Source organism: Callithrix jacchus, chromosome 8 (genome assembly GCF_049354715.1).
Source record: "Callithrix jacchus isolate 240 chromosome 8, calJac240_pri, whole genome shotgun sequence".
Lineage (NCBI taxonomy): Eukaryota > Metazoa > Chordata > Mammalia > Primates > Cebidae > Callithrix > Callithrix jacchus.
Window position 1 is genome coordinate 12,927,249 of NC_133509.1, and position 27,851 is coordinate 12,955,099.

General features: G+C 49.6%; 1 protein-coding gene across 37 annotated transcripts in view; it reads right to left on the reverse strand.

The window, feature by feature from the left end:
- The window catches only part of MEGF11 (multiple EGF like domains 11), a 389,272-nt gene that overhangs the window by 18,069 nt on the left and 343,352 nt on the right, over positions 1 to 27,851 (reverse strand). For 21 of the 37 annotated variants that reach the window (XR_004729544.3, XR_004729545.3, XM_017976672.5 and 18 more), the window contains 8 exons: positions 17,042 to 17,162; positions 15,941 to 16,104; positions 14,404 to 14,506; positions 7,663 to 7,809; positions 7,153 to 7,287; positions 2,135 to 2,263; positions 1,027 to 1,155; positions 364 to 492 (listed from right to left, as the gene is read on the reverse strand). Coding sequence is in view for 34 of the 37 variants with exons in the window: in XM_017976672.5 (XP_017832161.1) it covers positions 364 to 492; positions 1,027 to 1,155; positions 2,135 to 2,263; positions 7,153 to 7,287; positions 7,663 to 7,809; positions 14,404 to 14,506; positions 15,941 to 16,104; positions 17,042 to 17,162 (1,057 nt within the window). In the remaining 3 variants the exon portion in view is untranslated. The remainder of the gene's footprint in view (positions 1 to 363; positions 493 to 1,026; positions 1,156 to 2,134; positions 2,264 to 7,152; positions 7,288 to 7,662; positions 7,810 to 14,403; positions 14,507 to 15,940; positions 16,105 to 17,041; positions 17,163 to 27,851) is intronic. The other 16 variants (XR_013520753.1, XM_054239356.2, XM_078333432.1 and 13 more) reach the window with 2 other exon arrangements.

Sequence of the window (27,851 nt, forward strand, 5' to 3'; positions counted from 1 at the left end):
TTACCCCTACTTTCTCCTCATGCAACACATTAGAGCAGTATCTTCCACCCGCTAGGCCCTAATCTGAGTGCACAGGGACTTCAAAGATTAATTAAAAAAAGATCCTGCCTCCCACTATTTTCTCATTACCTGCTACGGCCTTTGCCCTGCCCTAAATGCCCCCCATCTCCCAACTGAAGGGAGACATTCTTCAAACAACAATGTAGGCACAACCTTCCTCAGCATTTTTCCTTGGAAGTAGCCCCCAAAGTCAAGGGTCCACGGGGTACAGAGCCCTGAGTGAGTGGCCCTTGAAGCAGGAGGCATCCTCTGCAGGAGGCGATGCAGCAGCATCACCCCGGATCCGGGGTCAGGGCAGCTTACTCTGCTCACAATGTTGTCCAGTGAAGCCTGTGCGGCAGGTGCACTTGCCACTGATGTGGTCACAGCTGGCGCCATTCTGACACTGGCATACGCGTCCACAGTCCTTCCCAAAAAATGCTGCTGGGCAGCCTAGAGAAACAGGATTTCCGGTCACAAGAGTTGCTGCTGGATGGGGACAAGGGCAGAGGTGTAGCGGGGACCAGACCTGTCTTCTTTTTTTTTTTTTTTTGCGAAGCGTGGGATGAAGACTAGAGCTGTCTCCCTGCTCAGGCTTTTCATGCTGAAGGGGTAGGGGCAAGGTGATCCTTGCCTTTCCAAGACAGAGGGGCCTAGGAACCACAGGCCAGGCTAGGGTCTCCTTCCTGTGTGGCCACAGGCTGTTCCTCCCCACTCTGGGCCCCAATGTCCAAGGAGGGTCTGGTCTTGGTGATTGCCGGGGTACCTTACAGCCCTGACCTTTCAGGAGTTTGGGCTTGTTCATCCCCTGAACCCCGTCAGGTCTGGAGCTGCCCCTGCAGAGCTCCTCAATTCTCATAGGGCAGGAGTTGGGTACCAGTCCTGGGGCCGGCTTCCTCCCTCCCTGCTGGTTTGGACAATGCCCCGTGGCCAGTAGGCCGCAGCATGGGATTCTAAGTGGCTGGGAGGCCAGGAGGTGGGGCTTACGCTGTGTGCAGAAGAGTCCAGTCCAGCCAGGGGTGCAGTGGCATGCCCCGTCCTCGACGCTGCAGCTTGCCCCGTTGTGGCAGCTGCATGTGTGGAAGCAGGCAGGGCCCCAGAACCCGGGTGGGCAAGCTAGGATGTGGGTGGAATGCAGAGGGTGAGGGGAAGGCAGAGGGGCAGACGGAAAGGGAGAAGAAGGGGGAGTACCTGTCAGCCAAGGTGCCACAATGGACCTGGCTGACATTTCCTGGCTTTCAGAGGCTTCACACACTGTTCCCAGAGTTCCTGCACTTACCTCTTGGTTTAGTTACCCAGGATTCCCATTAAGCCCAGGTTCTCTGCCTGTCTGCCCACTCTCCAAGGCTTTGATGATTGACTCAGCACGGCTCTGAGGGCCCCTGAGCCTCCCCTCTCAGGGGACTGACTGATTTGGAGCATGTGGGTAAACACTGTGGTTTACCATGTATGTACTGTGTGTGCTTTCCCCACAAGAATGGGCACTTCGCTGAGGCAGGAGCTTTCTCCTCTTTTAGCTGGTGGGCTCCCAAGGATGGAGCCTGTGTCTCCCCATCATAATAGAAACTCCTTCAGCCATCTAACTAGAACCTCTCCAAGGGTACTGGCTAGGTCTCACCTGTCAGACAAGGAGCTCCACAGGGTCTCTGTCCTTAGTTTGGGGGCTTCTGGAGATGGGCTGTTCCCTCCACATCAGGTTGGTGCACTTTACATGGCCCCTAGGACATCATTCACATGGGCCATCCAGAGGGCACCGTACCCTCCTGAGGTGGCTGCCCTGGCCCCGTCTCACTTCCCTACTCCCAAACTCAAGCACGCTGGTCCTTGCCCAGGTGTCAATGGAGTGTTAAGTCTCAGAATTCATAGCATTAATGGTACCATCAACAATATCAATTACCTTTAATATCAGTAATACCAATGATCCATCCTGATAATCCATCATGTTAGCTATAGAGCTAAATGGGGCTCATTCCTACATGCAGGAGATTTCATCCCTGGGAAGTGGAGGTACCAGGGCAGAGAGGTTTTGGGCAACAAAGGGAGAATTTTTGGGTCTGACCCCAGGTAGGGGCATTCCCAGATGGCAGCAGCTTACCCTGTGAGCAGTCCTTGCCAATCCATCCAGGGAAGCACTGGCAGGAGCCATCGATAGGGCTGCAGGTCCCGTTGTTGGCACAGGAACAGAGCTGGGCACAGTCCTGCCCAAAGTGTCCTCCAGCACACACTGTGGGCACAGGGCAGCCTGGCACCCGTCCTCCCACCTGTGTTCCTCTGACTTCCACCAACAGCCTCATCCCTAGATGTTCCCAAGCCAAAGCCATGATCACCCCAAGGTCATGGATCTGGATAGAAACTGCTCACCTTGGCACCCTCATCACCCTCCATTTGCACATGAATGAGTTGCCCCTCTCATGCCTACAGCTGCATTCTTCAGGAGACTCTATAATGATTGCCTTTGATTAAGAACAGCCTAAGGCCCATGGAGGTAGAATCACCTGACTTAGGTCTCACAGATGAGAAGTGGGAGGCTGAGCACTATACTTATGGACTCATAGTCCAGTGCTCCGTGTACTGTTCCACAGCCTTCTGCTTTCTATTACCACTTTCGCCAGCATCACTGATTCCACAACCACGAGGGTAGAGAATATATACAGCTGGAAGAAGAGGGACAAATGCTGTGTGGCAGGCATGCCTGCAGCTTGACTGTCAAGAGAACCAGCCCTGAATGTCCCTGCCTGCCTCTTCCCTCTGACCTGTTGCTAAAGCTTCTCAGCTTAACATCCTCCTCAGGAAAGCCCTCCTGAGCTCACAAGGCTCTCTCCACCACTGCTATTTCCAATTTGAGTCACTTGGAGGATTTTGGTCACACGACCAAGGAGTCACTCCTTGGTCCCTGGAGTAAGAGCTGGTTTCCTCAGTCAGGCTGCAAAGCTCTTTTAGAAGTAGGTTTCAGTATTCATTGAGCATTTAACCTTTTGTTTCCCCTGCAGTTCATCCCCCACCTGCTTCCTATAGCTTGAGCTCTCTAAAGCACAGCTTTCTTCATGGCAATCCTATGTCCTGCTCAGACAACCTCAGTGGGTCCCCATTGCTGCAAAATAAAGTCAGTCCTTGGAGATCAGCACAGAGGATTCACAGGAAGGTGTTGATTCTTGAAGAGACGTGACTTCTCCAGGACCCAGGTCCCCCACATTTTGGGCTGAAACCCTCTGCTTTACACCACAGTGCCTCATATCGGTAGTCCTTCCCCAGCCAGACTGTGGGCAGCTAGAGGCTGCGATCTGCATCTACTCAGTGCCTTTCCTAAATCTGATTAGTAGTTGAGACAAATGAGAAAGGTAGCATGGTGGACCAGACTCTCCAGTCCAAAGCCTTGGATTTAGGTCCAAGTTTTCTTTATGTATTCAACAAACATATACATGGCACTTAAATGCACCAGACACTCTTCAGTGTGCTTCACAAATACAGGCATACCTTAGAGATGTGGGTTTGGTTCCAGACCACTGCAAGTGAATATTGTAAAGTGAGTCACACAGAGTTTTCGGTTTCCCAGAGCAGATAAAAATTATGGTAACATTATACCATAGTCTATTAAGTGTGCAATAGCCTTATTTCTAAATAACAATGTACATGCCTTGATTTAAAAACATGTTATTCCAAAAAATGCCGACAAAGACATGAAGTGTGTACATGATATTGGAACGTGGCACCGACAGGCTTGCTTAAGGCAGGGTTGCCACAAAGCTTTGTTTTTTTTGTTTTTTGTTTTGAGATGGAGTCTCACTGCATTGCCCAAGCTGGAGTGCAGTGGTGCAGTCTCAGCTCACTGCAACTTCTGCCTCCCAGGTTCAAGTGATTCTCCTGGCTCAGCCTCCCCAGTAGCTGGGATTATAGGCGCATGCTACCTCATCTGGCTAATTTTTGTATTTTTAGTAGAGACAGGGTTTTACAGTGTTGGCTAGGCTGGTCTTGAACTCCTGACCTCAAGCAATCCACCCACCGTGGCCTCCCAAAGTGCTGTGATTATAGGCTTGAACCACTGCATCCGGCCAAACCTTTAATTTGTTAAAAGCAACAAATAAAATGCAGTTTCTGTGAAACACAATAAAACAAGGTATGCCTGTATTTAGTTCACTTAATCTTGGAATACTCTTATTATATAGTCTCATTATGCCTTATCATTAACTCTACTTTATAGATGAGAAACTGAGGCAAGTTAAGTAACTTGCCCAAGGTCACACACAACTAGGAAGTTGTACCACTGGCTAAGTGCCTTTGAGGAAATCATAACACCTGTCTTGGTCTCTGTTTCCTCATCTTTGAGATGGGAATGGAAACCCTCACCAGTTGTCCTAGGGCCATGGTTAGTAGCTGTGGCAGGCTGCCTGCTTCAGGGCCCTGTGCTTCCCTTGGCAGAAACCTTAGCTCCCCTCCAGAAAATTCCACTGCCAAAGGGTGACATGCATCTCACCTGTCTGCAGCTCAGGCTCCAGCTTTTTGAAAAGCAGGCGGCCCACCCTCTTCTTTCCTGCCACTGCGAGGTGCTTGATTTGGGGAACTCATCCCTCTGTGGGGATTAGGGTGCCAGAGCTGCTCTCCCTACCCCTCCCCCAAAACGAACTCTTGAGCTTCTCTAACAAGATGGTCTTATCCTTGAAGCCTTTCTCACATACGTGAGGCCAATGAATTTACCCAAAGATCTGCTAATACGATCAATCTAATACATTAATTGGTCGACTTCATAGCTGAATCAAGAGTAAGGCAAAGAGAGGGGCGGTGGACAGAATAAGGGTTGGTGAAAAGAAAACATCTGGTTATATTTAATCTATGTTTAATGATTCTGCATAAGCAGTGTCTGTAATTTGTAACTCGCTGGAAAGCCAGTCATTAGAAAGTGTCAGTTCAATTTTTTACAATGTTTGAGACTTAACCAGGGCAGTTGCCATTAATAGCAAACTCTGTTAGATCTATATGTGGGAAATACTCATTAGGCCAGTGGGCGATAAATCAGACAATGCAGCATCTGAGAGTTACTCCTCAGGCTACATAGGTCCTAATTTAGACCCAGACTATCTGTATTGATGGCCGGGTCTCCTGTGTTTGATAAGTAAACCTCAACATGTCAAGTTGTGATTAAACCGTCCTAGGAGGGCTGCAGGTAAATGAAACTGTCACATATGTTTCCCTGGGGCTCAAATTTCTCATGACCTCAAAGCATCATCTAGTAAACTTTTCACTCATACATATTAACAGCCCACACACTGCAAAAATAGTGCAGCTTAGCAGTGATTATTCATCAAAAAAATAGGTTCCCCTGGGAGGTAGTGAGCTCTCAGTCAACAGAAGTATTTCAGCAGAGTCCAGAGGAGATTTCTTGTATAGATGACCTTGAAGTTGCTTTTAGCCCTAAGTTTAACTTGTTCTAAGATCTCTTGACTCCTTTCAGGTTAGAATGAAAGTTTTGTAACCTTGTGTTCAAACCTGCTCTGAAAGCCCCGCCTACCTTTTGATCCCCTTTTCCCACCCCCAGCTACCATATTCATCCATCAGCTATTCCCTGTAGCATGCCCATGTGTCTGTGCTTTGCCTAAGCTGCTTCCTCTACAAAGAATGCTTTTCTTCCTTTTCCACCTTTTCTTAAAAAATTTCTTCTTCTTTTTATTATTTTTTGAGATGGAGTTTTGCTCTTTTGCCCAGGCTAGAGTGCAATGGTGTGATCTCAGCTCACCGCAACCTCCACCTCCTGGGTTCAAGTGATTCTCCTGCCTCTGCCTCTCGAGTACCTGGGATTACTGGCATGTGCTACCATGCTTGGCTAATTTTTGTATTTTTAGTAGAGACAGGGTTTCTCCATGTAGGTCAGGCTGGTCTCAACTTCCCGACCTCAGATTATCTGCCCACCTCGGCCTCTCAAAGTGCTGGGATTACAGGCATGAACCACCATGCCCAGCCGTCCTTTTCCATCTTTCAAGCTAAGGCCTAGCTGAAGTCCTGCAGCCTGGTCCATGGAGCCTTCCCCCAAATCCACACTGTCTTGTTTTAAGGAAGCCAGGGATGGCAATAGGCAATGATGTGTGGAGGCAGCTCCTACCTTCCCACTGGTTGTTCAATATTTGGGAATTTTGTAAATGATGTTAGACATTGGTACCTTGACATCAGCCATAGGAGGAATGTTCTATTTTAAAAATCTGCAAATGATACAAATCAGGGTTTTTTCCCCCTACAAAGAGCTGGTTTAGCAGAACACCAATATAAGCTTTATCTCTCTTTTCTTTTCTTTTTTTTTTTTAAGATGGAGTTTTGCTCTTGTTACCCAGGCTGGAGTGCAATGGTGCGATCTTGGCTTACCGCAACCTCTGCCTCCCAGGTTCAGGCAATTCTCCTGCCTCAGCCTCCTGAGTAGCTGGGATTACAGGCACCACTGTGCCCAGCTAATTTTTTGTATTTTTAGTAGAGACGGGGTTTTACCATGTTGACCCAGGATGGTCTCGATCTCTTGACCTCGTGATCCACCCGCCTCGGCCTCCCAAAGTGCTGGGATTACAGGCGTGAGCCACCGCGCCCGGCTATCTCTCTTTTCAACTGGTAAGTGGCAGCAGTTCTTGGAGTTGGTATTCTGAAGGATTCTGAGATCAAGTCAGTAAAGTGTATGGGGAGGGATTAGGGATGGTGGCCTGAATATGATGGGAGGAGAGCTTGGAAGTTACCATCTCCAGCCAAAGCCAGAGCCAGTTCCTCTGCACTCCCACAGCGTTCTCTGCCTTTACCCGTGGCACTTGGCAAAGACCACATGCTGCCACTTCTAATGCAGATCTCCTCTATGCTTATTTCACTTTTCATCCCTTTGGCATGCATGTTGGAACCAGAATTTGTTTCTGCCACTTGCTAGCTGTGAAATCAGACAAATCATCTCACCTCTCTGAGCCTGTTGACTGTGTTAGGGCCTTTGTCTCATGCCATGTGGGGCTCAATTCTCATAAAGGCAGCCCAATCCCTGAAGACGGAAGGAGCTACCTCCAGAGTGTGATGAAAATCTCCAAATCCCTCCACCCCTGCCACTTTCCTCCCAGAACCTCTCACCTCCCTGCCCAGTCCTTCCCACTGGAGACGTACCTTGGTTGCAGAGGGCTCCAGAGAATCCTGGGAGGCACTCACAGATACCGCTGACATGGTGGCAGGGCCCGCTGCTGTGCACGCAGAGGGGGCATGGCTGGGCGCAGCTGTGGCCATAGAACCCAGGGGGACAGACTGAGGGTGAAGGGGAGATGGTGGTCAGCAGCCCAAGGAACCAGCCTAGCTAGCTAGGTACCCATCCTAGCTACCCATCCTGTTCCACACTTTTCAAAAACATGGGGAGACCTGCGTCCTTCCCACATCTTGAAGGGCTCATCCCTTTCTGTAGAGAAGAGCTGTGGTGTGGCCGTGTTTCCATTGAGTAGCTGAGCTGGGTCCCAAACTTGGGGACAGAACAGCCAGTGCAGAGAGTGGGGAGACTAGAGGGAGGGAAGAGATGGGGGCTGATTCAAGAGCCCAGCCTCTCTCAGGCCAGGCCTAGTTCCAATTGGGGAGGGCAAGGGAGAATGAAGCCCTCTGAGCCCTTCGAGGTCAGGGGATCAGCCTTACTTCTCTGGCATAAGGGTCCTCGGAAGCCAGGGGCACACTCGCAGCTCCCATCCTCTGGAGAGCAGGAGCCTCCATTCTCACAGCTGCAGGAGACGGAGCAGTTGGGGCCCCAGCGGCCAGGTGGACATGTGCTGTCACAGCGGATGCCTGTGGGCCAGAGGCAGACTCAGGTCAGTGGTGAGAGAGGTGAGGGTGGAAAGAAGAATGGAGGTAAGGGGGACAGTGTAGTAAGAAGAGGTGGAGACGAGCATAGTGTATCCAGGAATGTGGAGGAGAAACCCGGCTGAGGCTTGGCTGGTCATGGAGGACTCAGGAAGAAATGATGTCCAGAGTTCTAAAGGTCAAGGAGGAATTGACCAAGCAAAGGACATTATATATGCAAACAACAGGAGGCAGGAGAAAGAATCATGTCTTGAAAGAAATTAAAAACAGCGAGTGTGGCTGAACCTACGATGTGCAAGAGGTGAGACTGTGGGAATAAGAAGGGACCAGATCACAAGGGCCTCTGAATGGCATCCAAGAACAGAACCAGGAGAAACCAATTATGGGCAAGTGAGTGCCAGCTGGGAGTGAGCCACACATGCCCACCCACGTTAGCTCAGGAGCCACTGGTGCTGCTGGGTCTCTGCCAACCCAGCCAGGGAGGGGCTCAGAGAGTAGGTGGAGTCATTTCAGATTCTTTTGACCAGAGTCCTCAGCGCACTATGTGTATCATTCATGCACACATACAATAGAAACCAGTGCTTTGCAAAATCACATTTACTGTCACTATGGATGATGGACTCTGATGTTTTCTCTGTACTATGATGTATTCGATTTCATTTTTTAAAATGCTAGTTGTAACCCAACAATTTGATTTAATGACCCTCAGTTTGACAGTGGCCCAGTGGGGAATGGATGGAATTTCTCAATAAGAAAAAGGAACAAAGTCTGTATAGTCTTTTTCGGCTGAGGCAGCGGAAATGTGTGTGTTAGGTTCTCTACAGCCTGAAGGCGAAGAAGGAATTTTAAAAGACCTGCGGCTGGATGCCCCAGCTATGGGGTAGGTTTTCTTCCCAGGCAGAAAGGCTTCCAGTCTGACATGCATTAGGGAAATGGAACACGTGAGCCCAGGAGACTGGCTTGGCTTCGGAAGGTGAATATCAGAGGCTCAGAGAGGGGCAGAATTAGTTGAAAAATCATGTCTGCCTTGTTATTAGGACAGGGATTGTGGGAAAGAGAAAAAAAGAAAGGAGAAAGACACTCATGCCCAGTGAACAGAGCAAGCTTTAACAGCAGCAAGAGAGCAGCGGGACCAATTTAGAGGCAGGTTGGAATTGTACAAGCCCACCTGGGCTGGCAGGGAGACGGGAGGGAGGGTGGAACCGTCAGAGAGGAGAGAAGGAGGGGATGCAACAGGCTTTACTCATCCTCCTGTTCCTCAGTCTAGCCCAGCATCTGTGCTTCCTCCCTATGCGGTCTCCATTTTGCAGCAGGGTAGAGGCTTCAGATGTCACTCTTTGGGAAATGGTGGTGGGTGGGTAGTTGGGGTGGCGGGTTGCAAGTGGTTTCCTCCCCAGGGAATGGGATCTGGCAGCCACATTTGCCATATTTTACCCATTGATTGGGGTCTCTCCCCGTGGTGTTTCAGGCACCCAAGAGGTGAACCTGGACAGGCATCATAGATTGATTAAAGGGAGCTTGGGAAAGTAGAAACCATGAAACTATTCAAAGTTTTGGATCCATCTTCAAGTGTCTCCTCTTCCTGGGCATAACAAAAGCTGTGATCTGACATAAGGCTTTTCTTTTTTGAAGACGGTCTCTATTGCCCAGGCTGGAGTGCAGTGGCGCAATCTCCGCTCACGGCAACCTCTACATCCTGGGTTCAAGCAGTTCTTCTGCCTCAGCCTCACAAGTAGCTGGGATTACAGGCATGAGCCACCACAGCTGGCCAATTTTTGTATTTTTAGTAGAGACGGGGTTTCTCCATGCTGGCCAGGAGGGTCTCAAACCCCTGGTCTCAAGTGATCCACCGGCCTCAGCCTCCCAAACTGCTGGGATTAGAGTCGTGAGCCACTGCGCCGGCCTAGGACTTCTTTTGCCTGTGGTTGTTGGAAACCCAGGATTCAGACCACAGGCCTAGGGACACAGCTGTTCCTTGGACTGAGGTAGAGCTTTGCTGCCCACAGGGCCTCCAATTCCACTGCACACCGAGCACTCTTTGCCAGTTGACCAGGGCACATGTGTCACATGTAGACACTACTCTTTCCTAAACTATAGGTATTACTGTATTCATAAAACACTGTATGCGAAAGCCCCACTGAATTCACAGCAGCTGGTTGCTATTGTGTTTGTCCCAGCCAATGACTATTAAAAGTACAGCTACTCTCACTGTGGAATCCCTAGTGTTTCCATGTAAAAAAGGGGCTCTCTTTTATGGAGATTGAGAGCCATGAGTGTACCATGTTTATTCTCAGACTGAAGGTGGCTGCAAAGTCCCACTGGGTTCTAGGACTTGGCAGTTACTATATTCTGGGCCTGTTTCTGTGGGAGTGGGGCTCCTGTTTGTGGTTCTTAAATATCCCAAGAGCTTCTTAGAGCTTAAGACATGGGATCTAAGGCCAGGTGCGGTGGCTCATGCCTGTAATCCCAGCACTTTGGGAGGCTGAGGCGGGTAGATCACAAGGTCAAGAGATCGAGACCATCCTGGTCAACATGGTGAAACCCCGTCTCTACTAAAAATACAAAAATTAGCTGGGCGTGGTAGTGCACGCCTGTAATCCCAGCTACTCAGGAGGCTGAGGCAGGAGAATTGCCTGAACTCAGGAGGCAGAGGTTGCGGTGAGCTGAGATCATGCCATTGCACTCCAGCCTGGGTAACTCCGTCTCAAAAAAAAAAAAGACATGGGATCTAAGTGGAAAGAAGGGTCAAGGATTTCCCCATGTGGAATGCCCAGTTTCAGAAGCAACTTACTGGTATGATCAAAGGGGCTGGCCTTGGCCTTGTGGGAGGCTCCCAGTTATAGCTTCTGAAGAAGCAGTTTCAGTTACCTTCCTGGGCCCCAGTTTTCCCCACAGTTGGATAGGGATAATAATCCCCCTCAGAGGTCCTTTCTTACTCTCGGGAATCCCCTTGCTTTATTTTCCAGGACTCCCCCTGACCCGCACATCTATACTGGCAGGTAAACCTAGGCTAGGAATCCATACATTATGAGCTCTAGTTCATGCAGTGAACCCAGTAGCCACTCAGCAGCCCATATCCTTCAGGGTAAGCTTAGGGTCCTCCTTCTCCAGGAAGCCTTCTTGGATGTCTGCCCAGGGAGACAAGCATCTCTTTGATAATCAGCAGCATACAGTTTTGTCTCTACCTGTTCCTTGAAAGCTTCATACACATGAGTCCTGTCTCTCCTGCCAGCAATTTGAAGACAGGGAACACAGGTTATTAACACTTCTGACTTTGCTTACCTAAGTGCTCCTCATGGACAGGATACCATCTTGGTCATTTTTGTATCTTTGGTGCTTAACACAGTGTTTGGCACACAGTAGGTACTCAGAAACTTGCTTTTTACCATTTACTGCTGAGTCTGGCATGGTGCTAGGCACAAGGTAGCTGCCGAATAAAGACTTGGTAATTGGCTTGAGTCAATAAATGCTAGTTGATTGAATAAATGGTTCCCCCTAAAGATACAGTTCTGAGTCTCTCATCCTATTGGCACTAATGTCCTGACAACTCCTTTTCCCTATCTGTGGCATGAGAAGGTTGGAGGAGATCATCTTTAAAGCCACATTAAGGGGAAAAACCATGAATGGTTATAGGCCAACTTCTTCCAAATTATTTCAGTAAACATTTAATAAGCGTATACTATGTGCAGGGCAAGATGAGTAAGACAAAACGCCAGTTGTCAGTAAGTGTGTGGCTAACGAGGGCAAGGGGGAGACAGGTACACAGCTCAGGGAAGCCCCAACCCTGTGCCAAGCCAAGGTATGAACAATGTGCCGGGAACTTGAAAGTTAGGCACAGATTATTTTTTTTAGATGGAGTTTTGCTCTTGTTGCCCAGGCTGGAGGGCAGTTGTGCAATCTTGGCTCACCACAACCTCCGCCTCCTGGGTCCATGTGATTTTACTGCCTCAGCCTCCCGAGTAGCTGGGATTACAGGCATGCACCATCACACCTGGCACTATTTTGTATTTTTAGTAGAGACAGGGTTTCTCCACATTGGTCAGGCTGGTCTCAAACAGTGATCCACCCGCCTCAGCCTCCCAAAGTGCTGGGATTACAGGCTTGAGCCACCATGCACAGCCCCAGGCACAGATTTTTCTTGAGGCAGAAGTGAGTGGGGAGGGCTCACTGAGTGGGAGGCCCTTCTTTGTCTCTCATTGGCCACCTTCTGCATGACAAACTTCAGGACATCAATTGCTTCTTTGAACCGTGGGGTGGCTCACACCTGTAATCCCAGCTCTTTGGGAGGCCGAGGCAGGTGGATCATGAGGTCAAGAGATCGAGACCATCCTGGTCAACATGGTGAAATCCCGTCTCTACTAAAAATACAAAAAAAAATTAGCTGGGCATGGTGGCGCACACCTGTAGTCCCAGCTACTCGGGAGGCTGAGGCAGGAGAATTGCTTGAACCCAGGAGGTGGAGGTGGAGGTTGCGGTGAGCTGAGATCATGCCATTGCACTCCAGCCTGGGTAACGAGCAAAACTCCATCTCAAAAAAAAAAAAAAAAAAGACTTCAGGACCACATTTGGAGAAATTAGGTTTAGAACAGCAGAGGCCTTGCGAAAGGTTGTTAACCAAAGACAGAATTTTTAAGCACTAGATGTCATTAAAATCTTCTTCAGCTTACGCAAAATTAAGGCAATGAAAAATTAAAGTGGATTTCCACTTGGCTCCTGCTGAGATTCTAGGGTGCCAGTGACCAGGGTGGAGCCTTATTCTGTACTGAGGAGCAGGAGCCAGCAGGGAAGGGGAAGCTAGGCCAGAGATACTGCAGAGGAAGCAGTGTCCCTGGCTCTTGGCTACTTAGAAATTTTCTGGTTGTGAACACAGGCTGTGGAGCAACCTGGTGTTAATTATTTATCTGAGAATCTATACTGCCAGAAATGACTGCATTTCTTTCTCTTTGCTGTTCATCACCTTGGGACGAGCTAGTAGGTTCACTCCTGAAATGCTCATTAAGCACTTCCTGTTTTGATGGCTTACACTTACTGAGCACTTACTATGTGCCAGGCACTGTTGGCACTTTATAGGTAGTAACTCAATCAAGCTTCAAAACAACCCTATAGTTGCAAGGATAATTATCTGTATTTTACAGATGGAGAGTTCACGCCCTGAGAAGTTAAAAGACTTGCTCAAGGTCATAAACCCAGGCAGTCTGGCTCCAGAGCTGGGTTTTTTAACTACTGTGTGGCAGGCAATGGATACAATGGTGAATAAGGCATCTGCCTCCTTAGAGCTGATGGCCATGTGAGGGAGGCAGATAATAAACAGTTATTACAATTGTCACTGAATTCTGATTTAAGTAACACAATAGGAAAAGTGTAGGGTAGAAGAATTAGTAAAGGGGATGCTTTTGTTTTGGCCAGGTCGGGGGTGGGCATCGTAGCAGGGAGAGCGCCTTCCCAGAGGAGGAAAGGTTTACACTGAAATCTAGTAGATGAGGAATTATCACGTGAAAAGAAGGGGAGGGAATGATCCAGGCAAGGAGGGAATAGCACGTACAAAGGCCAGGAGTCAGGAATGTAGTTGGCTTCCCAAAGAAGTAGACTATGGCCCTGGTGGCTGTAATGTAGTAAGTGACAAAGTGAGCAGAGCGAGGTGGCAGAGGCAGATCCTGTGAGCCCTGGGCCCGGTAAGGATTTAAAATTGTATGTAAGACTCGTGGGAAGCCATTGAGGCATTCTGAACAGGGACTGACATGGCAGATCTGGGTTTGAAAAAACTTTACTCTGGGGCCGGGCACGGTGGCTCAAGCCTGTAATCCCAGCACTTTGGGAGGCCAAGGCGGGTGGATCACGAGGTCAAGAGATCGAGACCATCCTGGTCAACATGGTGAAACCCCGTCTCTACTAGAAATACAAAAAATTAGCTGGGTATGGTGGCGCGTGCCTGTAATCCCAGCTACTCAGGAGGCTGAGGCAGGAGAATTGCCTGAACCCAGGAGGTGGAGGTTGTGGTGAGCCGAGATCATGCTATTGCACTCCAGACTGGGTAACAAGAGCGAAACTCTGTCTCAAAAAAAAAAAAAGTTTACTCTGGACACCAGGTGCAGAATGAATGCAGCTGGGCAAGAGCGGAGGCCGAGGCATTGCCAGATGTGGGATAGTGCCCAGCAGACTGCATGGTGGCAGTGGGATGAAGAGAAGTAGATGGATTTACCTTGTGTTTAGGAGGCAGGCTGACAGGATAGATATAAGGACCAGGATTCTTAGACTGGACTAAGGAGAAAGTCCCTTGTCCCCTTCTCCATCATATTCTCGAGATTGAGCACTTAAACCCACCATGTGTCAGCTTTTGACCTTCTACTGGAGTGACTACAGTGCCTTGGACACAGCTTATACCTAATAGATAGATATTCAGTAAATACTTACTTGACTTGAATGGAATGGAGAACTGGAAGCCAGAGCAGATATAGGGAAAGATGCATATTCAGGGAGCAAGAAGAAACATATTGAAGGAGGAAGAAGGGTCAAGACAATCAGAATACCAAGAACCCAGTTTTACAGTACCTGGGTGCTGGCACAGCAAGGGAAGGTTACCTGTCCATCCGGCCAGGCAGCAGCAGTGGCCTGTGACGGGGTCACACCCATCAGCATGGCTGCAGTCACAGTGTTCACTGCAGTTCAGCCCAAATGTGCCATCCTGTGGAGAAGACCAGGAGAGAGAAATGATCAGACCCAAACTTCCAGAGGTTTGTGTACTTCTACTGGATCTTTCTTTTAAAAATTTTTTACTTTTGGAGGGTCCAGTAGGATCTCCTGGATCTTGATGACAAAACTGAGCCCCAACCCCACAGGGATGCAGGGAGACTGGGGCTGGGGCACAATGGGGCCACGTTTTGAAAGTGGAGATCAATACAGGCATGAAAACACAGGAGTATGAGGTTCGGAGGGAGGGAGGTGATATTCTTACTCTACTTTTCACTGGTCAAGCTCAGAGGCCTGTCATGGCCATGAACTAAAATTCAAACTAAAATGCACTTTGCAGATTGTAACACGTTGATCACATGTGAGGAAAGACTATGATTTATCCTTTGTTGATGGGAAAGAAGGTGGTCACCAATTCTTATATGCTCATTAGGTATCAGGAGTTTCATATCCTCATTTTTCTTAATCCTCACCAGTTCCATGATATGATTCCATTATATTCCCACTTTAAAGATGAGACACAAAGTTAGAGAGGTGAAGTAACATGCTCAAGGTAACAAAGGCTGTGACAGAGCCAAGATTTGAACCCAAGATTGCGGGACTCCAAATTGCTCATTAAGGACTGCATTGCTCATTCAACAATAACATCCGTTGGTTTAACTTATTTGTATCTTTTTTTGAGTTATCGCCAGGCTGGAGTGCAGTCATGCGATCTTGGCTCACCACAACCTCAACCTCCTGCGTTCAAGCAATTCTCCTGCTTCAGCCTCCTGAGTAGCTGGGATTACAGGCATGTGCCACCATACCCAGCTAATTTTGTATTTTTAGTAGAGATGGAGTTGTTCCATGTTGATCAGGCTGGTCTCGATCAGGCAGGTGATCCACCTGCCTCGGCCTCTCAATGTGCTGGGATTACAGGTGTGAGCCACCATGCCCAGCCCATTTGTATCTCAGATCTATAAGATCCAGTGATTAAGTCTGGGTGGTTATTGTTGAACAGTGCTTGTGTTAGTCACCACACAGTCTGATCATAAAAATATAGGAAGCTGAGACATTACCAAGGAATGGCAACTCTCGTGGATTAGTAGGGGCTGTCTCGTAGCACTGTGTTACAACGGAATCTGATGCTGCATTTGAGCTCGAGTGCCAGAGTCAGTAATGTTTACCAAGAGCAGCAAGGGAAGGAAAAGTGATGCCATGTCACCACATCTGCCAGATACTTGCCATTTTATACATGAGAGGGATGAGGACCAAAGCAGTAAAATAGCCACAGAGAGCTCCGGACTAGGATTGTGACCTGAATCCGAGTGTCCCATCACCTAGCTTAGTGCTCTTTCCTGTGCACTCCTGTGGACAAACTAACACCAGGGAAATGGCGGGCATAAGGGGATGCTGAACCCCATGTGTCCCTCCCCATGTTGGCACTCACCGGGCAAGGCAGCTCACAGGTATCTCCCAGCCAGCCAGGGGTGCAGGAGCAAGAGCCATCTATGGGGCTGCATGCTGCCCCATTGGCACAGGTGCAGCTCTCATTGCAGTTCAGGCCCCACGTCCCACTGGGACACGGCAGGTTGCAGTCCGGGCCCTGCCACCCTGAGGGGAGGGAAAGGGACCGTCACTTCTCCATTCAGGTCCAGTGTGTCCTTTTACCCACTTTCCCCAGCTCTACACACAGCATCCTACCCAAACCACTGCTTTCCTGAGGGCTGGTTAGAACACACATTCCACACAGTCAGCTCAGAAATACAACAGAGCCGTTAGGAGAGCTGGGGCGAGAACCCAGGTCTCCTAGCTCTGGGTGCTCATGGTTTGTGCTGCAGGCAGATGATCCCATCTGGAACAGGCACCAGCTCAGGTGGAGAGTGCTGTCTCTACCCAGGGTGGAGTCTGGAAGCTTATCTCAGGGCCCTCTGTTCGAGGGACAGGCTGATTCTTCGTTCTTAGGCTGTTCACTGGCCTCTTTGTCTACCGTACCATTTTTCCCCTTCCCTGTTCTGTGACGGGGGCTGCCCCCTGCCCTGCAGGCTGCATATCCCAGGATCCCCCTCAGCTGGCTCCCAGCTCGGCTGCCTATGGGAGACCTGCCCACAGGCTGGAGGGCAGAAGCAGGAGAGACAGGTGTGTCCTCTTCCTCTTTCTCTGCCTGGGGCCTCTGGTGGTGGCGAAGCCCCTTTCTCCATGTCCCAGCTCCCACCAGGTGGCCCTCACTCCCAAGCTCTGGGAACTCTTCCTTTTGTCCCTCCGACCCTAGGAGTGATAGCAGCTTCCCCTACAGGTGTAATACCTGGGTTGCACACCTTCCCTGTGTGCTCTTCAGCTCTTCCAGCAACATTGCAGTGAATCCCCTCATTACATTCCTGCTACTGAAGTTCCTGGCATGGGTTTCCTTGCCTGGAACCCAACCAGTAGAAGCTCCCTGACCTTGCATGTGGGTGGGATTGGGGCAGCCCCACCTGAAACCCCTCGGCTGGCAACCCACCTGGGCAGTGTGCTCATGTGGGGGATGGGCTTGGGAGAGAGGGCCCATTACCTTCCTTGCAGGTACAGGAGCCATCTACTGGGGAGCAGGTGCCACCATTGTTACAGCTACAGATGGACGAGCAGTTGGGGCCGTAAGTCCCTGCTGCACAGGAAATGGCACAGACCTCTCCCTGGAAAGGGAGGGGGGAATTTTGGATCAAAGGTTGCTCCACGTTGGATGGAGGTAGTAGGCAGGTTAATGACCCCGCCACCCCCAACACATCCATGTCCTAACCCTTGGGATCTGCGAATACCTTACCTTACATGGCAAAAAGGGACTTTGCAGATGTGATTAAGGCCTTGGAGATGGGGAGAATGTCAGGGGTTATCCAGGAGGGCCCAATATAATCATGAGTCCTCGAGTAAAAGACGACCAAAGAAGGTAGGTCAGAGAGATAGACCATGGGAAGTCCTCCACCCGCCTGTGCTGACTTTGAAGATGGAGGAAGGGGCCACGAGCTGAGGAATGCAGTGGCCTCTGGAACCTGGGATCAACAGCCCCTTTACAGCTAGCAAGAAAATGAGGACCTCAGCCCTGCAACCAGAGGAACTGAATTCTGCCAACATGAGTGAGTGGGAAATAGACCCTCTCCTAAAACTTCAGGAAGGAACACAGCCTGCCGGCGGCACCTTGGCTTCAGTCTTGTGAAACCCACACCAGACTTCTGACCTTCAGGACTATCAGATAATAAATTTGTGCTGTTTAAAGCCACTAAATTGTGATTTTTTTTTACAACAGCAAGGGAAAACTAATATTATAACCCTTATCAGTTATTGGAGGGGTCAGGCCTCCAGACCACAACTTAAGGGTGGGCAAAGCCCCTGGGGACCTTGACCCCAAAGTCTGTATTAGGCTGAAGCAGCACTGAATCTAACCCTTTGCCTCCCAATCTTGTTTCTTACCCACAACCCCATGACACGAGTAGTAATATCCTATCCCCATTTGCCGGAGCCTCAGAGAAGTTAAATGTAAGTGACAGCTAATCATATGGAGTGCTTTCTTGATATCATGTACCGCACACATAGCATCTCATCTAATTGTCTCAGCCCTCATAGGAGACAGAAGCTATTGTCTCAGCAGTATTCTCACCTAACAGGTAACACAACTGCATGGAGAAGTTACTTCACTCTGCCAAGGTCACAGAACTAAACCCAGTTGCTCCTATTTGGAAGCCAGGGTGGCTGCTTAACCATTAGATTACCGGGGACCCTAAACTGGCTACCCTGCAAAGCATTCTGAGATGGAGATTAACGAGCTCAATAGTCCCGATAAGGGATCAGGGAGGAGGTCTGGGCTGAGGAAAAGTTGAACTGAGGCATAGTAACAGTAACCTCCGCTGGTCTGGCAGGAAGCTCTGAAGCTGAGACGACCCCTGGAGTGGTGCCGGGGGGGCAAAGGGAGGGAGATCCTTTATGCCCCCATCAATCACTGGCCATCCACTGGGGTGGGGGAAGGGGCCATGGCTCTTCAGATGAGTCCGCTGACTTGGAGGGCAATTTCTACAGAGGCCCTCACCCGGGAGCCACTAACCTTTCAGCAGCTGGGGAGGAATGGGTGCTTCTGTCCTGAGGGGTGAATCTGGGCGTCCATCTACGGGTAAGTGGGTGTGCTGTTAGCTCCAGTAAGGAATTTGGAAAAGGGGCAAGTTACAGAGTAGGGGGACCAGGAATGGAGGCCTCAGAGGCCTTGAGGGGTGGGAGCATTCAGTTAATCAGAGAAGAGTGGGGTAAAGGCCATCCAGGTGGGAAGAGGGGTGTGGACAAGAGCTCAGGGGAGTATAAGCCGGGAATGCTCTATGGGTGACTGAAGCAGGGAGTGAAGGAGATACCTAAAAGGGGATCTGGGAGCCTAGAATGCCAGGGGAGGGAGTTTGGGCTTTCCTCCCTGAGGTCCCTACTTAGGAACCTACAGTGGGGCTGTCTACACTGGAGCAAGTGGGCAGTGGCTGTTGAATTCCCACCTCCCGCCCCTAGGGAGTATCCCCAGCCAGGGTCTCAGGTCTTACACCTAAGCTTTCTATGGGAATCCTGGTAAAAAATCTGTCTGGGCTGAGAGACCAGGGCTTGTCTGGGCCCCACTAGCTGTGTGACACGGGGTAAGTAATGCCCCTTTCTGAGTCTCAGTTCCTCCATCTCTAAAATGACAGGCTTGACGCAAAGGAGCTCCCTTCTCAATCTAAGGGTCTAGGCCTCTGGCTTTACTCCCATGTGGGCCACAGAGAGACTAGAGGGTGTGGGTCTTTGCCACGGAGAGGCTCTCATCCAGCCCTTTTCTGCTTCTGTCCCGTCCTCAGGGTCAGGGACTGTGGAGTCCTTCCCTGAAGGACCCACAGTTCCTGCTCTTTCCCCTGAGTCCCCAGCAGGCCTGACCAGCTGGAGTTTGTCAGCTTTCCCATTACCCAGAAAATTTCAATTTCTCCAAGACGACAAATAGCACATAAGAATCTATTTGACCTCTGAGGGCCTTGGCCTGGGTGCAGACAGTGGGCACAGCCAATGCCTTTCCCTGCATGCATGAATCTGCTATCAGAGAGAAGCAGGTTCTTTCCCAGCATTCTCATTAGTGTCCCCAACCCTGATCACCCTGCAAGGCCTCGGGTTGCCTGTGAGCCCTATTGTGGGCTTGCCGATGGGGCTGAGTGCCCTGATCCATGGAACAGGATGCCGGGAGCCCAGCTTGACACATCTGCTCCCCACAATGCTGTGTCAGTTTCCTCCCAGAGAAGCTTACACTTGGTCTTTGTAACAGTCCTGGGAGGCCACTGGGCTGAGATGGCTTTCTGATTCTGAGAGAAGAAAAGGGAGACTCAGAGAGGGGCAGTGGCTTATCCAGGACCCCTGGTGTGTTAGTGCCAGTAAAGGTGAAGGAGAAAGAATCAGATCTTCCATCCCGAGAGGCAGCAGAGGTGAGGAATCAGAGGGTGGACTCTGGCACCATCCTGCTTCCACAGCTCATTCACTGTGATCATAGGCAATTTACTAAATCCCCTGAGCCTCAGTTCCCACATCTGTAAAATGGGAATTAAAATGTCCCCTTCTCGTAGGATTATTAAGAGTATTAAATTAGTTATTATTTGTGTAGCAGTTAGAATAGTGCCTGATAGGGAGAAAGCACTATACAAGCTACTAGTACAAAGATACAGTTATCTTTTAGCGAAAGAATACACAAAATCCTCCTAGGTTTAAGAAGGAAGTTCTAGAGGAGGAGGCAGGGTGGGTTCCCCTGGCAGGGGGGGCAGGTAGAGTCCTGACTCCATGTCCCTTGTTTACCTTTTGATCACCTTCTCTGGGCTTGGCTCCCTGTTCCCCCTCAGGTGACACAGGCTGGAACTTTTATCACCACACACTATGGGTATGGTCTTGGGGAACAGAATGTTGACTCCCTGAGGGCCACTGTTCCAAACACTCCATTTGTCAGTTCCTCTGATACTATGAAATATATATTAGGTTTTCATCCAGTTTCCTGCCAACCAACTCCTGGAACCCTTAGAATTTCCAAAGTGAGGTCATCTTGTGTGCTAATGATTGACTGATAGCTGCTTCAGGATAGGGGCTGGTCACTAGAAAGACCAAGGCAGATTAGAAAGGTTAGGACTTGCGGCCCCACCCCCCACTGAAGGAAGAGGGCATAAGGAAGAGGGGCTGAAGGTGAAGTTGACCACCAAAGGCCAATGATGTGACCAGTGATTCTCCATTAAAACTCTAAAGGACAGGATTTAGAGAGCTTCTGGATAGCTGAACATATGGAGGTTTCTGGAAGGTTGTGCACCTGGAGAGGGCATGGAAGCTCCACACCCCTTCCTACACCAGAGTGGGTGTACACACCCCTTCCTACATGTCTTGCCTTCTGCATCTTTTGTAATATCCTTTATAATAAACTAGTAATGTGCTTCCCTGAATTCTGTGAACCTATCTTGCAAATTAATCGATTCCAAGGAGGGAGTTGCAGGAACCCTGATTTATAGCCCGTCAGAAGCACAGGCAAACCAGCCTGGAACTTGTGACTGGCATCTGAAGACAGGAGGGCCTGAGCCCTCCACCTGGGGGATCTGATGCTGTCTCCAGGTAGACAGAATTGAAGGGCACCCAGCTGATGTTTGCTGCAGAACTGACTGTTTGCTAGTCTTCTGTGTTGAGTAGGAGAAGAGAAGAAACTCTTTGTGTTTTTTTCCACTCAGCTCCTAATAGCAAAAAGTCCCAATGGAGAATCAGATAGTTTCTAAAGTGCACAGATCTGCCCTGAAGGAATGTAACCTTCGCACAACTCGCTTCAAGCACTCTCCTCTTCCACCTCACTGTCCTTGCCCCCTGGCCTCAGCACCAGTGCCTACTGGATTCTAACTCAACAAGCACAAATTTTACACTAACAGTTAAAGTTTTTCTCAAATTCCCTAACTTCTAGCCTCTAATCTGAGGGTGAAGCCTGGTCTGTAATTGACTGGCCGGCCAGTCTCTGGTGATTGATGTTCAAAGCAAGCCAATCACCAGCCTATCTCAGACGAGACTATCAGCTCTGCCCACCCCGGGGCATCCCCTGGCCCAAGGTGTAGTGATACCTTTTTAATTTGGGGTACCACTAACAAGCAAGCCTTAATCATGATGGTCTGCATGGGACCCAGGTCTACATGGGTCACCATGTGCTCAGACTAGACTACATATGTCCGCAAGTGCTCAGGCAGCGGGTGTAGACACCTGTGTGTTTCTTTGGGTGTTTGTGTTGGGTAGGTGTGTGTAGATTTTCTCCTGGTGTCTTCCCTGACACCCCTCCCCAGCCCACCAGCCCTACCCTGGTGGGAACTGGGTGCATACATAGCAACCATCATCCTAGCACCCGAAGGTTGTGGTTGGCTTGGTGCCTTCCTCAACCTTAGGCTGTGAGCTCCATGGGGATGGATCTGATTGCATTCATGTCTAGATTCGCAGTGCTTGGGCCCCTGCTGGTACATAATGGATTCTCGATAAATGTTTAATTGAAATGAGATGTTTGTGTGTACTTGCTGGCTTCTACTGTGGACAGAACCAGAAGGACTGGGCACTTTCCATATGCTTTCTCTCGTATGCCAGGCAATTCAGCAAATGTTTGCTGAGTGAGGGCCAACTCTGAGCTAGCCATGTTGCAGGCTCCAAGGGCACAGAAGAGACTGGGACCCAGTCTCTGCCCTTGAGCAACTCCCAGGCAGTGTCCACACATTCATGCCCACATCCAGGTATGTTTCTTGTTTTCTTTTTTTTGAGACTAAGTTTTGCTCTTGTTGCCCAGGCTGGAGTGCAATGGCGCGATCTCGGCTCACTGCAACCTCCACTTCCTGGGTTCAAGCAATTCTCCTGCCTCAGCCTCCTGGGATTACAGGCGCCTGCCACTATGGCTGGCTAATTTTTTTTATTTTTAGTAGAGATGGGGTTTCACTATGTTGGCCAGGCTGGTCTTGAACTCCTGGCTTCAGGCAGTCTGCCCACCTCGGCCTCCCAGAGTGCTGGGATTACAGGTGTGAACCACTGCACCTGGCCCCAGGTATGTTTCTTTGTCCACTTATTTACGCTCTGCCTCTCCCAGAGAGACTAGATGCTTCATGAGACGAGGGACTTTATCTGTCTGCGTTCCCCAGTACCTGGCAGAGAGTATAGGAATTTTGTAAATAATGTGACTGGCATCTGAAGGCAGAAGGGCCTGAGCCCTGGGAGGGGCCCTGCACACACAGGCAACAGAATATTGTCTAGTCTGAGGATGAGCCCCATGCTAACACACTGACTGTGAGCCTCCATGGGGGCTCTTGTGAGAAGGAAAACCCAGGAGATCCCGGTCTATGTTTCCATGCCTCATCCCATTATCCCCTGCCCAACTCTGCCTCCCAGAGCATAAGAAGCACAGGCAAAAATTATCCAGTTGGCCTCTAGAGCATCCACTCAGGGAGTTAAGACCTTCTGAGCTGAACAGTTATTAGAGGTGGTCAAATCCACCATGAGCCAAAGTGGGCCCATAAGGCAGAGCTGGGACTTGCAGGTCTGTGCTCCCAGGGAACTGGCTGCAAGGGTTGTGCCGTCTACACTTGCCTCCCTCCAGCCTAGTGGCTGACCCAAACCAGCCCAGTTCATGTCAGTTGATCTTGTCACACACTGGAGGAAAGGCCAGGATGAGAGTCAGGGTTGTGAGCTGGGGAGTTTGCATTTGGCACGTCATGCGCTTTGCTTAGCCTAGCAACTCTGCCCACTCCCCCAAACAGACCTGTTCCCTAAGGCCCTTAATTGAGGTTGTTCCCCCAAAATCACCATCCAGAATTCCTGCTGGAAGTAGTCTATGTTCTCTTCTGGTAGACTCATGTGAATGCAAGGTAATGTATAAGACTTGGTTGATCAATCATCTGCAGCTATTGAAACCAGTCTCCCCAACTTTTCATCACTAAGAACCCTTTTTAGTATGCTCCCCCTAAAAAGCCCTCTCCATTTGAAAGACGCCGCAGTCACTCTGGGCTGGTGTCCAAGGCCAGTCACGTATTGGACAAGTACAATCTGACCAGTAACCACATGCCATGTGATGCCGGTGGCAGCTTCTTGTCCACCAACCATGACCTAGATATTCCTATGATGTCACCTATGACCAATCACAGCTTCTGAACAGCACAAACTAACCTGGGGTATCACAGAGTTAATTTAATTCTAATTAAAAGCAAAAGAAAAGCCTTGGTGTTTCAGTCAGCCTCATCACGGGTAATACAGGATTTCCCGTAGGTTTTGTGAACTGTTCCAAACTGCTCTTGGCAACCTGCTGCAGCCTTTACAAGTGTCCAGCTGAAGCCGGGTGCGGTGGCTCACGCCTGTAATCCCAGCACTTTGGGAGGCCGAGACGGGCAGCTCACGAAGTCAGAGATTTGAGACCAGCCTGGCCAACATGGTGAAACCCCGACTCTACTAAAAATACAAAAATTAGCTGGGCATGGTGGTGCGCACCTGTAGTCCCAGCTACTTGGGAGGCTGAGGCAGGAGAATTGCTTGAACCTGGGAGGCGGAGGTTGCGGTGAGCCAAGATCGTGCTACTGCACTCTGGCCTAAGTGACAAAGCAAGACTCAGTCTCAAAAACAAAACAAGTGTTTAGCTGAGAACCACTGGCTACGTCACCTCTAAGGGCCCATCTCTGAGTATCTTCTTGTCTGGAGTGGGGTTCTTACCAAAAGGGGTGAGCAATGGTAGGAGGCAGGGGCAGAGATGGGGAGCCCTCTTGGGCCTCTAAGAATCACACCAGCTGTGGTCCACCTGCTCTGCTAATGCATGGCCTGTCCTAATGGTGGGCACACAGCTGTCCTAATGGTGGGTAGAAAGCCCATAGTGCTGGAGCTGAAAGGGACACTGAGAATCATCTGGATCAGCTGCCTTGTTTTATAGGTGAGGAAACTGAGGCCAAAAAAGGGAAAGTGACTTGCCCAAGATCACATAACCAATGCAAGGTGAACACTCATTTGGAGCTCAAATCTCCTGGCTCCCATTCGATCACAGAACGCTAACAGCCCAAGTACGGGAATTCTGGGTTGGCCTGTGCCATCCCCATTCATGTGGAAAGCACACTTGCCACCTAAGCACAGAGCAAGACATCCAGAGAACATGGCCCTGATCTTGAGGGAGCACCCCCACCAAGGCCTAGATGCTCTGACCCTTTCTTAGCACCTGGAAATGGATGCTTGGGTGTCTGTCTTCATCTATCCCATCTCCCCAGTCCACACCACCCACAGGGCAGGTCCCCCTGCTTCTGCTGGGGATACCTGCCAGTCCTGTTCAGCATCTTCATTCTGTGAATGCAGAATGAATGTGAATCCTTCCTCCCCTCCAAAGGCCTGTTCATTATAGATGCCACATTGGCTATTAACATCTTGAACTTGATTTGAAAACACTACTAACAAATCCTCGATGCTGGTCCCACAAAAGATGCAAAACGCTCCTCTACCTTCCACCTGCCTCCATGCATAATGTGGTGGCACAGGCCCAGACCCCGGTGGGTAATGAGTTATATGTTCTATTAAATTTGTTTCAAATATTGTTTATTGGATTTTTCTCCCCTGCAATATGCTGCTTTGTAGTTTGGCCCTATTTGGGAAAATTAATCTACAGCTGAGCTTCTCATGTTGATTATCCATTTACCTTGCAATGAACAGGAGGTTAATGAGTATTTTTTGGAGGAGAAGGAGGATGGAAAGTGGTGGATCCTCCCTTACACAAAAGAGGGAGGCAATCGTGTGAATTTGTCTTCTAGTCCCCTTAAATATGCTCTGTAGGTAGGAGGCAGTGTACACGGAACGGAAATGAATTCTCTAGATCCGGGCCAAGGTGGCACGAGCCTGCCAGCCTGTGGGAGCTCAGCAGACACCACTCTGGGACCAGCAACGTAGGAAGTTGCCCTGGCTTACCTATCCTTTTGTTGGAGGAGTAGGTGGGATAGCTCAAGGCAAGAATGGGCCCTGGACCTGGGGTCCGAGTACATAAGTTCAAGTGAGGCAAAAGCACTAGCCCAAGGTGACTTCCTTATTCATCCATTCATTCATCCGTTATTCATTCAGTCTGTAAGTGTTTCTTCAGTAACTATGACAGGCAAGGCACTGATAGGCCCTGGGTCTTGCTAACCATTAATTACGCTAGAGTAGATGAGACCTAAGGTCCCTTCCAGCTCCCACACTCTTTTTCTTTTTCTTTTTCTGAGACTCTTTCTGTCACCCAGACTGGGGTGCAGTGGTGTGATCTCAGCTCACTGCAACCTCCGCCTCCTGGATTCAAGTGATTCTCCTGCCTCAGCTTCCTGAGTAGCTGGGACTACAGGTGTGTGCCACCATGCCTGGCTAATTTTTGTATTTAGTAGATATGGGGGTTTCAGCATGCTGGTCAGGCTGGTCTCAAACTCCTGACCTCATGATCTGCCCACCTCAGCCTCCCAAAGAGCTGGGATTAAAGATGTGAGCCACCACGCCTGGCCCTCACTCTTTAACTCTCCCCAAGCCCTCCCACTTTCAGGGCAGGTTTCCCTGTTACTGCTCCTTTGTGTCACCACAATTGTAATGAAATAATCATTTAAAAAAATTCGGCTCTCATTGACTAGATTGCACGTTCCTTGAGGATGAGGAATGAGTCATTCATGCTCAGTACACATGGGTTGAATTATTCAGACATTCAGGAAATGCTTCTTAAGTGCCAGTATGTGTCAGACACTGTGCTAGATCAGGGGATACACAGGCAACAGAACAGAGCTTGTCAGCACTGGCTAGTGACTAGACAGGGTGGGGCATAAAACAAGGCTGTGGCATGAGAGGGGCACAAGCTAGTCCTGCCCTACTTCCAGGAGTTCTGCAGGAAGCCTGAAGTGGCTCTGGTTGCTTCTGTTCCATCACTCCAGCCATTCTTGGGAGTTCCAGAGCAACTAATGGGGACTGCTTGGGGTGTCCAATGCCACATCCATGCCAGCAGCACACAAGAGTTGCATGCTTGACTATTTACAAAGCCCCCTGCCAGGCAAGTGCCTGCTCCTTGTTAAGCAGAATACCAGCCCTGGGCCGCTGCACTCTCCTGCCCATCCTTGTCAGTCACACCCCACTCCCAGCTCTAAGCACTAGGACAGTGGGAGTCCCAAGTGGGAAGCCTCATTTGTAATTTCCTAGGGAGAAAGAGTAACATGTGGCCCACGAGGCAAAGAGAGAATAGCTTGTCCAAACGGCAACCTCTCCAATGCAGAGCAAACCTCGCTGGACCTAATTAGTGCATCACTGATAAGGCAGCAACTGACGGCAGGTGTATGCTGGGGAAAAGAAACGCTGCATAAGCTATGAGGAACAGAGAGCCACAGGGACGAGAGAGAGAGACACGGAGGCTACTTGTCATATCCATCCTGAACCTGCCTCGCTGTGCTGAGGAAGAAATGCCCACAGCCTGTGGGGCTGCGTTATTCTGTCTGGCTCCCACTCAGGGGGAAGGAGGACAAAGGTTAGCACCGGAAGCCCCTTTAATACTCACTCTCACCTATGTTTGTCAAAAATGAATAGGTTGCCAGTGATCTCAGGTTACTCTGCACAGTTGTGTAGGATGTGCACTGCACAACTCTAGAGGTTTTATTCGAATGACAGTCATTACAGATTTGTGTATATATTACATCAGTTTTCTGGCAGATGTCAGTAGAATGTCTTGAGAAAGGGGTAACTTATTCTAATTTGCACAAATATGCAATATGGCTCTGATATCTCAGGAGGTCTCTTTGGAGGAGCACAGACGCCTTCCAACAGTTCCCAAACAGACACCAATACATTTCAGAGAGACCTCTCGGGGTGCAGTTGAGTCATGCTTCGAATCCCTGCAGTTTGGGAGGCCAAGGCAGGTGGACTGCTTGATGTCAGGGGTTCAAGACCAGCCTGGCTAACATGGTAAAACCCTGTTTTTACTAAAAATATAAAAATTAGCTGGGTGTGGTGGCAGGTGCCTGTAATCCCAGCTACTTGGGAGGCTGAGGCATGAGAATAGCTTAAACCCAGGAGGTGGAGATTGCAGCGAGCCAAAATTGCCCCACTGCACTCCAGCTTGGGTGACAAAGTGAGACTCCATCTCAAAAAAATATATATATATTTTTCAGGGAGACCCAAGAGGCAATCCATGTGGCCAAGGAAAGATGTTTTAGATCAAGTTCAGGCCATGCCACTTACTGGCTGTGTCATCTGGGGTATTCCTGGGGACTCAGCTGCAGTGCTGGTGGAGCAGTCTCTTTTCTCCTCTGTAGCCCCTTCTCCTTTCTAACTATTCTTCTTTCCTGAGATTCTCGACTGAGTTTAGAGAAGGCATTACGGGCTAATATGGGCTT